This window comes from Macaca thibetana, chromosome 9 (genome assembly GCF_024542745.1).
Source record: "Macaca thibetana thibetana isolate TM-01 chromosome 9, ASM2454274v1, whole genome shotgun sequence".
NCBI classification, from domain to species: domain Eukaryota; kingdom Metazoa; phylum Chordata; class Mammalia; order Primates; family Cercopithecidae; genus Macaca; species Macaca thibetana.
Window position 1 is genome coordinate 18,735,796 of NC_065586.1, and position 13,012 is coordinate 18,748,807.

Here is a 13,012-nt window from a genome sequence, read left to right on the forward strand (position 1 = left end):
CTTCCAAGTGTTCTTCCCTTCCTTTCATTCCTGTTCTAAAGCTTTTTAATAAACTTTCACTTCTGCTCTAAAGCTTGCCTCTGTCTCTCCTTTTGCCCTACCCCTCTCAGTTGAATTCTTTCTTCTGAGGAGGCAAGAATTGAGGTTGCCTCAGACCCGTATGGATTCATGACTGGTAACAATTCCTGCAACAAAAATATTTTCGAGTGCTAACTTTGTGCTATAAAACGTTTTTTCCAGTTCAGCTGTTTTTAAAGTTTATTCACAAAGTTACGCAACCATCACCACTATCTAATTTTAAACATTTTCAAATCCTCAGAAATATATTCTGCTGCCTCCCTTCTCCATACCCATTCAAGTGTCACTGTCCATTCTGCCTTTTCCTCATCCCCTGCAAAGCACAGAAACCATGAGCTTTCCATTTCTAGAATCTGCCTACCCTGGAGATATATATATTATATATATATATACACACACACACATATATACACACACACACTTTTTTTTTGCAATAAAACGTTTTTAAGTCTTTTGATACATGTTGTAAAATTGCTATCCAAAGTGACTCTGCCAACTTATTGGTGGTTATGCCAAACATACCTACCTCTTGGTATTTATGCCCTTGTGTAGTCCTTTTCATAATGAATAGCATCAACCTATGTAAACCAACATGCGGTTACAGAAACACAGACTGGTCATAAAGGACATGATGGCATCTGGTTTGCTTCCTCTTAGATCTCCTGCCCTGGGAGAAGCCAGCTGCCATATCATGAGAACATGTAAGCATCACTAAGGAGAGGTCCACGTGGTGAATGAGGAACCGAAGCCTCCCGCCAAGAGTCAGCAAGGACTTGAGTTCTCCAGTCAACAACTGTAAGCGTGAGCCATTTTGCAAACAGATCCTTCAATCTTCACCTAGCTTTCTGATGACTGCAGCCCTGGCCAATATCTTGATGGCCTCCTCATGAGAGCTGATGAGCCAGGACCATCCAGCGAAGCCATTCCTGGATTCCTGTCCTGCAGACATGGTAAGATAATAAATATTTAATTTGCTACATTTGGGGGATAATTTGTTACACATCAGTAGATAACTAATACTCCTTCCTGTCAGCATTTGTAATAGAATCCTTGCTGACATTGTCATTTTCCAGTTATTTTGGCAGATAAAAATCATCTTATTGTTTTACTTTGTACATTTTGGTTGATAGTTTTCTCATGTTTATTAATCTTTTTTTTTCTTCTTCCAATGGTGATTTACCTTTATCCATTTTTCTGTCAGGGTTTCAGTTTTTAATTCCTTTAGGATTTGCATTTCTGCTAAAAGCTAATACAAAAGCAAAGTTATCAATAGGGGCCATGAAGAAGCCTCAGAAATGCACAATTCATAGATTTTCTTAGATTCACAAAGTGACAAGATTTGGGTGACAAATTATGCTTAAAGATGATGTTTGGCATTTCACTTGGTAGCCTTCTTTGGTAACCGAAGCAAAATGTGGAAGATTTTGTATTCCAAAAATGCCACAGCAGCTTTCCCCACCCTGCACCATGAGTCTGACACCTTCCCACTAAGTGCTAGGGTCAGTGACTCCACGGCCTGAAATCTGGGTGGGCTGGGGACTGTGCAGCCAGGCCATGTGACTTTGAAGAGGAATCAGAAGATGCTATAGCTCCTGCCTGGATTTTTTTTTTTCGGATGCTCATTCTTAGAGTTCAGATACTCCGATGTGAGGAAATCCAAATTAGCCCTCTTTGAGTGGCTACTGGTAGGTTTTCAGCCAACCGCCGAGCTGAGGTTCTAGTCAACAACCAGCACCCATGGCCAAATATGTGAGTGAAGTTGCCTCTGCGTGATTCTGGCTCCAAGGAATTGAGTCGCCTCCAACCTTCTAGTCTTTCCAGCTGAGGCTGTAAATATTTTGGAGCAGAAACAGCCAAGTGCACTCTGCTTTGTCTGAATTCCTGACCTAAAGAACCTGTGCATGATATAATAGTGTTGCTTTATGCTTCTAAGTTTTGGGTGGTTTGTTATGTAGCAGTAGGAATTGGAACAGCTCCCATATAAGGAAAAGTAGATTGGTTAGAGATTTTATTATTGTTTAAATTTTTTCTTTGTATTTCTATTGCTATAAATGGTTAGGTATTTCTAATCCACATTTTAGGATGCTCAGGAAATACAGGCAAAGAGAGAGAGAGGGGAGTGGCATTTTCTGGATGTATTAATCAGGGCTTTCTATTGAAACAGAGCCAATAGGATGGAGATATGTGTGTGTATGTATCTCTATACATATATAAATATAACACATATATAAAATTATATATTATTAAATTATATATAATAATTTGTTGTATATGATATATATAAATTATATACATTAAAAATTTAAACAATAATAAAATGTCTAACCCATCTACTTTTCCTTATATGGTAGCTGTTCCAATTCCTATTGCTACATAACAAACCACCCAAAATATTTAATATATATATAAAATTGGCTTATGCACTTGCAAGACTGGTATGTCCAACTATCTGCCATCTGCAAAGTGAAGAACAAAGAAAGTATTTGGTATAATTCAATCTGATTCTGAAGACCTGAGAAACAGAGGGTGGGAAGGGTTGGGTAGGGTGCTGCTATAAGTCCTGAGTCAGAAGGCCTGAGATGTCCAAGGGCAGGAGAAGATGAATGTTCCAGCTCAAGAAGACAGAGGACTCACCTTTCCTCCACATTTTTGTTCTTTTCAGGCTCTGACTGTTCAGGCATTGAATGGTGCCCACACTCATTGGTGAGGACAGATCTTTTTTACATAGTCTGCTGATTCTAATGATAGTCTCTTTTGGAAACACGCTCACAGATGCACTGAGAAATAATGTTTTACCAGCTATCTGGGCATCCCTTAGCTCAGTCAAGTTGGCACATAATATTAACCATCACATATGATTTCCTAATAAGTTAATATTAGTCCACTAGTGGATTTTTTCCATACTTTTTCAGAGTTATAACTAGTGATAAAAATATAATGGAGACATTTTACATCAATCATTTATTCATAAATATATATTGAGAAATATTACTAGGTGCTGGGATTAGACTAGATATTGAGGGTTCAATAGTGAGCAAAAACCAGGCATGGGTTCCACCTGCATGGAGATTACAGGCCAGTGCAGGGGCAGACATTAATCAAGTAATCCTGCATGTACATGAAACAACAACTGGGAATACCAGATGAAGGAGGTCATAACAGTTCTCTGAGAGCAAGAATACACTGATTGTGGTCAAGATAACTTGTCTGAAGAACTGGTATTTGAGTTGAGAACTGAAGGATGAGTAATTGTATTAGCTATACTTAGGTTTTCTTTTTACGTAGTATCTAGTTTTTAATTTGTTCGTTCACTTTCTACCGTTTAATTATATGCTGCTTTAGGCCAGAAAATGGCTTTTCTATTTCACTTGAATAACTATATAGAGCATATTTATGCTCATAGTCCTGCTTAGCCTTTTGCAAATGACTTATAGGAACATCATGGGCTTGAGAGTAATTTAACTTAGGCTTTCATTTCTGTAATTTTTTCACAATGCTGCTTTTATATCACCTACAGGATTTAGTTGAGATCTCTGTATCATTTGCACAAAGCTGTTCCGACGAGCATCGTACCCATAGGTTTGGATACTGATCTGTGGTGGAGGATTCATTTGGCTGACGAGCCATGCATTGACTTGGCAAAATGATGGGTTATTTTGACTGATGACATTGGTGACTCCTGTACTGTTAAGTTACAAGAATATTTAATGGTTATTAATTGGCAAGATAAACTAGTAGCAGTTTATGAAGCTGAATTTGTTTCTACTAATAATGTAAGAATGGACAGAAAATGATAGAAAGGTAGGATCCAAAATCCTCTAAATCTCTAAAGCTTATTTGACAACTTACTGCCTTAAGATTCTCAGTATTTTATAATGGAATTTCTACTAAGGGGTTGTAACTGTAAAGAAGTCTTTCGGTGGACCCAGACTTAGAGGGTCTGCTGGAACTCAGGATGGATACGCAAGGACTGAGCATGAGGCAGAACACCATGCTTTCTCTAATTTAGTCAAACACTGGTATTCCATCAGGGTTGTAAAGAGCAGATATTCTGAGATGAACATCTCTCTAGAACTTCTCTCTGGTTTATGGCCTCCTTCCTTTTGAGGGACCTACTGTTTTTGGTATTGAGCCTCTTCTACACTTGCTGAACCACAGTCCATTTATCTTTTTGTTGGAGGCTTAGCTAAGGGTTGGGCAGTCATCGAAGTGGACCAGGTGGTAGCAGAAGATGTGATCTTTTGATGTTAGGGAGCAGGAGTTGCTGCTAAAGGGGCAATATTTTTGGCATTTGTGCTGATTTGTGTCAGGAACAAGTGGATGGCTCAATTGTCTTTAAGGAGTTTGTGTTAAATTAGAGCTATTTCTTTCACGTGAAGTTTACTTACCACTCTGATCAGTTTTATGGCCAGGAAGAAATGCAATCATTTCAGAAACTTGGCAGAGGACACCTTAGCTACGAGAGGAGATTATGGGTCTTTAGCCCATGCTGATGTGATTTGGGAAGTCATGGAGCCAAAAGTCTTAGAATATGGTTTGTCTTTAGATAAACTTAAGGAAAAGACTGATTGTTCTATGCTCCTGGCAGCCAGTAAACGAACAAAATTGGTTCTAAACCTGTTTAATCATCCAATGACAGTTCAATAGCCGTAGTATGAAGTAATAATCAGATGTAGTTTCAAACCTCTTTAGTGGACTAATGACAAATTGCTTCAGTTTAACACACACCTGGAAGTCAACCATGAATGATAGCCTCTCACTTTTTGTTTTCAATTTTTATTTTAGGCTTAGGGGATACATATGCAGGTTTATGACATGGGTAGATTTTATGTTGTAGGGGTTTGCTGTACAGATTATTTTATCACCCAGGAAATAAGCATAGTACCTGATACGTAGTTTTTCCATCTTCACTCTCCTCCCTCCCTCCCCCTTCTTCCACTCTTCACCCACAAGTAGGCTCCAGTGTCTGTCGTTACTGTCTTTGTGTTCATAGTGTTCTCAATGTTTAGCTCCCACTTATAAGTGAGAATATGTGGTTTTCTGTTCTTGCACTATTGAGATTAGGATAATGGCCTCCAGCTCCATCCATGTTGCTGCAAAGGACATGATTTTGTTCTTTCTTATGGCTGAGTAGTATTCCATGGTGTATATGTACCATGTTTGCTTTATTCAGTCCATCACTGATAGGTTGATAGGCATCTAGATTGATTCCATGTATTTGCTATTGTGAATAATGCTGCAATGAACATATGCCATGCATGTGTCTTTATGGTATAATGATTTATATTATTCAGGGTATATACCCAGTAATGGGATTGCTGGGTCACATGGTAGTCTGTTTTAAGTTCTTTGAAATTCTCAAACAGCTTTCCAGTCTCTAAACTACTTTTTTTCACTGATGAGCTAATTTACATTCCCATCAGCAGTATATAAGCATTCATTTTTCTTTGCAGCCTGTCTAGCATCTGCTATTTTTTGACTTTTAATAATAGCCATTCTGACTAGTGGGAGATGGTAACTTACTGTGTTTTTATTTGCATTTCTCTAATGATTAGCATTAAGCACTTTTTCATACGCTTATTGGCCACATGCATGTCTTCTTTTGAGAAGTATCTGTTCATGTCCCTTGTCCATTTTGTAATGCAGTTGTTTGTTTTTTGCTTGTGATTCATTTAAGTTCCTTATAGATTCTGGACATTAAACACTTGTTGGATGCATAGTTTGCAAATATTTTCTCCTATTCCATAGGTTTTATGTTTACTCTTTTGATAGTTTTTCCTGCTGTGCAGAAGCTCTTTGGTTTAATTAGGTCCCACATGTCAACTTTTGTATTTGTTACAATTGTTTTTGAGGACTTACTCATAAATTCTTTGCCAAGGCCAACGTCCAAAATGATATTTCCTAACTTCTCTTCTAGGGCTTTTAAAAAAATAGTTTTAGGTTTTACATTTAAGTCTTTAATCCATCTTGAGTTGATTTTTGTATGTGAAAGGAAAGGGTGGTTCAATTTCAATCTTCTGAATATGGCTAGCTGGTTATCTCAGCACCATTTATTGAATAGGAGTTTCCCCCATTGCTTGCTTGTGTCAACTTTGTTGAAAATCGGATGGTTTTAGGTGGGCAACTTTATTTCTGGGTTCTCTAACCTGTTCCATTGGCCTTTGTTTTTGTTTTTATACCATACCAAGCTGTTTTGGTTACTGTAGCCTCACAGTATAGTTTGAAGTCAGGTACTGTAATGCCTCCGGCTTTGCTCTTTTTGCTTAGGATTGTTTTGGCCGTTCTGGCTCTTTTTTGGTTCCATATGAATTTTAAAATAGTTTGTTTTCTAATTCTGTGAAAAATGATGTTGGTAGTTTGATAGGAATAGCATTGAATCTGTAAGTTGCTTTGTGCAGTATGGCCATTTTAACATTATTGATTCTTCTTCTCCGTGAACATGGAATGTTTTTCCATTTGTTTGTGTCATCTCTGATTTCTTTGAGCAGTGTTTTGTAATTCTCATTGTAGAGATTTTTTACCCCCTTGGTAAGCTTTATTACTAGGTATTGTATCCTGAAACTTTGCTTAAGTTGTTTATCAGTTCTAGGAGCCTTTGGACAGAGATGATGGGGTTTTCTAGGCGTAGAATTATATCTCTCTGAAAAGAGATAGTTGGACTTCCTCTCTTTCTATGTGGATGACTTTTATTTCTTTCTCTTGCTTCATTGCTCTGGATAGCCTCATACTTTGAAAGTCAGACAATTGATGGTGGACTGATTGGGCTGATTGGAAGTCAATATTTTCATCAATCTATATTCTATGAGCACTACTTCTCTTAGACCTTGAAAAGCCCTTACAAATTGCATTTTTATATTTCTGTTCTGTTTTTAGCATTGGTTGTTTATAGTTCTGTGTTTAAAGCACTCAATTCATATTTATGTATTTTTATTTTATTTTTAGACAAGTGTTCAGTTGACATGCACCTGAGCTGTTTTACAGAAGTCTCTACGTGCTGCTAAGGAAGAGTAATGGCTTAGGACCCATTGAAGCCCCATTGCAGCTGGACATGGGTAGAAGTCAGAATGTAGAAGATAAAAATGTGGAACAGAGATAGAGACTACAGATAAAAAGGGATAGAAACATCTAAATTCAGTGAAAGCATAAACACTAACTTCAATTGGCCCTAAAACATTCCAAAATTTATTGTTTTATAATAAATTCACTATGATTCTAAAAGTTAAGAATTGCTTCAAACCTCTGTCCACAGATATGTTAACTCCAGAAACAGAGACATATTTCTGGTTAAACTCTACAGATTATCACATGTAACAGTCAGATAACTATACTGTATATATTTTTCATTATCTTTGTCCCCACATCCACTCACCCACTCTTTTAGTTTTGATTCTCTGTAACTCCCAGCACTTATGGAATACATTTTTAGAAAAAGGCCATTGCATAGAGCACTGAACATATAAGCCCTTTTAGAATCTGGCTTCTATTTTTCTGCCCTAATCTCTTTCCATTCCCACTCCAAACATAGAGACACACACATGCACACAAACACACGTACCAAAATATTTATCGTCATCTCAGCACGCTAAAGCCTGCCTTTGCATCCATAGTCTTGCATTTTCTTTGCTGGGAAGGCCTTCTCAGAGTTGCACAAATCTTCATCCTGTAAACCTCAGTTTGGAAAGGGCTTTGAAATAAATCTGTTTTCATCCTAGGAAAGGAGTCAATTATTTCAAAGGCTTGTTTGCATTTAAACATCTTCTAGCACTTACCACGAAGAATTGTAGTTATTTTCTTACATGTCAACAGACTCCAGAGAGGATAAACTCAAATATTATTATTATTATTATTATTATTATTGTTATTTGTATTCTGAATCTTAGAATCAAAGAAGACTTATAGGAAATGTTTGAATGAATACAAAGAATTCTTTCCAATTGGTGGTACAGAAAACAATGCATTCCATCTAGTAAATAATTCATTGATGTGCATTGTATGGCCAATAGATGAAAGGCTTCTATTTTGGCTATATCTCCTGAAGTGTAAGGGGTCTTTTAAAAATGTAATCATAATCAATGAAAATTCTTAAGAATGTCTCTACCTATCGTAGTTTACAAATGTTGCATCTATAGTAGTTTACAAATGTTGCATCATGACGATAGAAATTACACCAAACTTCAACTTTTTTTTTGGGTGGAATTTGTTCTTTATGATTGTCCCATTTGATAACTTTTTAAAAATTCCACAAATCTAAACAAGGCACATCTATTCACAGCGTTAGTTGCATTAAGTTTTAGTAAACACTTTCTTTCCCGGAATAGGATCTCAGGTAAAACAGCACTTCCCATCAGAGTTTCCCAGCCTCTGGTAAGTGCAGGAGTTGTTTGCTAAGCCTCTTTTCTCGAGATGTGTGCTAATCTTTTCTCTTACTCAGAGCTTCCACTAGTAGGCTTTTAAGACCACTCCAATCAACCTCTAACAAGGCTGATGCACAGATAAATGTAAGTTGAAGGAAAAAGAAAAAGTATATATACATACATATATATACTCATGAAAAGTTTCAGAAAAATAATTAGTGTTTACTTTGAGGTTTTCACTTCGAAAGCATCTTTTTAGAAGCAGATTTGTAGATCATTAGGAAGGCTTCTGAATAACAGAGTAGTAGATAAAAACTCTAGTGAAAAAGTGTTATTTCTTTCTGTGTTAGTATTGAATATAAGGTCAAAATGTATCATTTCAGGGTTAGATCTATATTTAGGTTATTTGGGCTAAACTCATTTATAGGCGGGATTAATTCACACCAGGAAGGCTGGGAAGTATTGTTAGAAAATCTCAGGAAGGAACTCTTTTTACCATGGGGTAGGTTTCTGCTTGATGCAGAGGCATCCGGACTTTTATAACGTTATACCACAAATGTCAAGGCAGTACTCCGGATCAACAAGAAGCCCTTTAGGGTCAGTTTTTTCAAAGGCCTGTATTTCACTCCCACTCAAAGTGGTAACCTGATAAATGTGGAGTCTGGGTAAAGATATTGGCTGGATCAGCAAATATATTATCGCTCAAACCAAAACACAACATGACAAACAGCAAACAAAAACCAAAATCAAAGCTAGTATTAAGCCAAGTCCCATCCCCTCCCTTAAAAAATTAACATTTAAGGGGGACAGGCCAGTATCTTCCTAGTATATAAAAAGTAGTATATTAAAAGAATTAAGTTCTTGCTTTCATAACCCCTAGGTTCTGCCTTTCATTAAAAAACCAATGACTTTAATTTGAATTAGCAAGTCTGTAATAGAAATAACTGGCTATGGTAGTATTAGGGACCTGATGTTTTCAGCTCTATGTGCCAAAATTAGCTGTGTCACCTTGGGCATGACCTTACCTTCAGATTTTTTTTTTTTTTAACTGAGAAAATTTAATTAGATGAACTAAAAATTCTCATCTGGCTCTGGTGTTAAGAAGGATTTCTGAGGAAGGATGATTAAATTTGGAAGCACAGGTCTGGGATGCCAGTTGATACTATATTAGGACATTTCCTGGAGCTGAAAGGTGCTGGAAACTAATTATTCATCATGCATGATGCAACTTTCAGTTGATTTCTGGTTTGAGGGCTGAAACAATTGAAATTGCTGAGAGATCTTGGCTTTCCTTGTGAAAACTCCTCCAGCAGGCCTCCCCCATAGTTATATTTCAAGTCGGGAATGTCACTTTTCTTTTCTTTGTTTTCTTTCTTTCTTTCTTTTTTTTTTTTTTTTTGAGACAATCTTGCTCTGTCTCCCAGGCTGGAGTGCAGTGGTGTGATCTGGGCTCACTACAACCTCTGTCTCCTGGGTTCAAGCGATTGTCCTGCCTCAGCCTCCTGAGTAGCTGGAATTTCAGGTGTGTACCATCATACCCAGCCAATTTTTGTATTTTTAGTAGAGAAGAGGTTTCACCATGTTGGCCAGGAGGGTCTCAAACTCCTGACCTAAGGTGATCCACCTGCCTTCGCCTCCCAAATTGCTGGGATTACAGGCGTGAGCCGCTGTGCCTGGCCAGGAAAGTCACTTTTCATATTAAGTTATCTTTTTATTCCTTCTTCTCCATTAATATGGTCAATAGCTAGTATAGAGGTTTTCAAACTTTATTGTGCAATTGTATTACTTAAAATACAGATTCCTCTATTCCACCACTGAGAAGGAGTCCTCAGCTCTGGGGTGGGTCAAAGGAATATGCATTTCTAGCAGGCTACCAAAGGGAATGGGCCGCACTTGGACAAACTGATCCCAGAGACCATGGTTCCTCTTACCTTCAACTGTGTACCTGCCAGTCCCTTGCTAGTTTCTGCTGTCTCGAAACAGAGCAACTGAAGCAGCAGCAACTTTTTTTTTTTGTCATGGAGTCTTGCTTTGTCACCCAGGCTAGAGTACAGTGGCACGATCTCAGATCACTACAAGTTCTGCCTCCTGGGTTCACACCATTCTCCTGCCTCAGCCTCCCAAGTAGCTGGGGCTATAGGTGCCAGCCACCACCCCCAGCTAATTTTTTTTTGTATTTTTAGTAGAGACAGGGTTTCACCGTGTTAGCCAGGATGGTCTCGATCTGACCTCATGATCCACCCACCTCAGCCTCCCAAAGTGCTGGGATTATAGATGTACGCCACCGTACCCAGCCAGCAACTGACTTTTGACTGACATTTCTAGGAGGTGGTGCCTCCACCATCATCTGAGAATCATTTGTTCTACATATAGTTTCCTGGTCCCAATTCAGAGGTTCTAGCAGTATAGGAACTTCCATTTCTTAGCAGAAAAATTAATTTCGGAAACTACAGGCTTAATGAACTTAATTCTTAAGATTTCTTGAGTTATTATGTGATATTAATCATTATTCTGTTGGAGGAAGTTACCAGAAGTCCTTATAGCATTACAAAATCATTGTGACCTTTGTTTTTACTAAGGCTTTGATATAAAAAATAGCCATATGTTGAATGACATTCTTTGTTCTTTACTGCTTTAGAGGTCATGGCCCATTACCTTCTCAATGTTCCTTCTATTAAGACCCTTGGGACAAATTTTTTCTAACACACAGGTTTAAAAAATATTTGTTTCTCTTGATGAACTGGTGTGATTTCTTCTACTAGACAATGAGAGTTGTGTAACATATCATATTACCCTTTGCTTAGGCTGCTAGGAAGCTCAGGGCAAAGCTTTGAGTTCAGTTGTGGTAGTGTTCATTAGTCAGAGTTTTCTGGATGTAATTTCTACCTTCCATCTTTATAAATTGGCATTTTTGTTTTATTTGGTATCAGTATATTTGTGGTTTTATTGTTAGCCAGTTCAAATCATTAATTGAAGTGGAAGGAATAAGCAGATTTAATGAGAATGATTAGTATTAAAAGCTATGCTTCTTAACTACTCTCCCATATGCTCTGGTGAAATAGTGTCTTCCTTGTTTTTTACATCTGAGGCACTGTTTTCATCCCTTTCAATCTACATTAACTAACTGCTTCTGTGTATTTATTGGTCTAAATATTATTTGGTTATTCCTAGATTGCATTTATTTCCCCCTAGTTCAGTGTTTCCAAAACTTCCCTAATCATAGAATCCCTTGGAAATGCTTGTTAAAAATACACAATCTCAAGACACCCTCCCCTGTTTCAAAAATCTGATTTGCTAAGTAGATGACATGGTTGGTGATATGGTTTGGCTGTGTCCCCACCCGAATCTCACCTTTTATTCCCATGTGTTGTGGGAGCGACCCAATGGGAGGTGATTGAATCACGGGGGCAGGTCTTTCCTGTGCTGTTCTTGTGATAGTGAATAAGTCTCACAAAACCTGATGGTTTTAAAAACAGGAGTTTCCCTGCACAAACTCTCTCTCTTTGCCTGCTGCCATCCATGTAAGATGTGACTTTGCTCCTCCTTGCTTTCTGCTATGATTGTGAGGCCTCCCCAGCTATGTGGAACTGTAAGTCCATTAAACCTCTTTTGTAAATTGCCCAGTCTCAGTATGTCTTTATCAGCAGTGTGAAAACAGACTAATACAGTAGGGTTGCATTAACATTTTAGTATGCTGTACTTGAGAAACCCTGAAGTGGGCATGATCTTACCCTCAAGGAGTTCATTACCTAATAATCTAGATCAGTTATCCTGATGGTAACATCCCTGGAAAACTTATTATGAAATAAACTTTTGAACCCCATGGTGGTTTTATTGAATCAGAATCCTATGGAGTGGAATAGGAAAATTATAGTTAAAAGAAAAATCTGAATTGCATCCGTTATCAGCTATATTTGAGAACCACATGTGAATATCAAGGGACTTTGGAATAAAGGACTTATGAGACAATTTAATTAAATGATCTTTGGAAGGGCCAGTATCCTGCTAACTAATATCTGGGAGCCTGTAAAATTCTAGAGCTATATATTTTTTCTAATTGTTGATCTGAGGATGGCTAAGGTTGAGTTTTACCATATCATCTCTCTCTTACCTTTCTCTTCCTCTGTGATTCCTCTAGTCTTTCCTTTCCCTGTTTCCCTTCATAACTCCCTCCCTCATTTTTCTCATTCATGTCTGGAATATATATTACAGAATTTAAAGTTTATTATGTTATATTATTTATCCCAGAAAACACTGTTGAGATACAATTTTCATTAAATTCATGGCAGAGTTTCTCAAATCTAACCTTATGTTACAATTATTGGGTCATCTGTGATTTCTTTCAGCAGTGTTTTGTAGTTCTCCTTGTAGAGATCTTTCACCTCCTTGGTTAGATGTATTGCTAGGTACTTTATTTTTTGGGGGCTATTGTAAATGAGATTGCATTCTTTATTTGGCTCTCAGCTTGAAGGTTATTGGTGTATAGAAATGCTGCTGATTTTTGTACAATGATTTTGCTAGTGGGGCTGCAGAGAATAGGGAATACTTGTATGTTGCTGGTGGGAATGTAAATTAGTTCA

The 13,012-nt window shown here is 37.6% G+C and overlaps 1 protein-coding gene across 2 annotated transcripts in view; it reads left to right on the top strand.

Annotated features, from left to right (window-relative positions):
• The first annotated feature begins 740 nt into the window (after positions 1-740).
• Positions 741-13,012, top strand: part of MALRD1 (MAM and LDL receptor class A domain containing 1) — a 930,868-nt gene continuing 918,596 nt past the window's right edge. For both annotated transcript variants that reach the window (XM_050804020.1, XM_050804022.1), the window contains exon 1: positions 741-1,028. In XM_050804020.1, the coding sequence (XP_050659977.1) occupies positions 965-1,028 (64 nt within the window). In that variant the 5' untranslated portion in view covers positions 741-964. The remainder of the gene's footprint in view (positions 1,029-13,012) is intronic.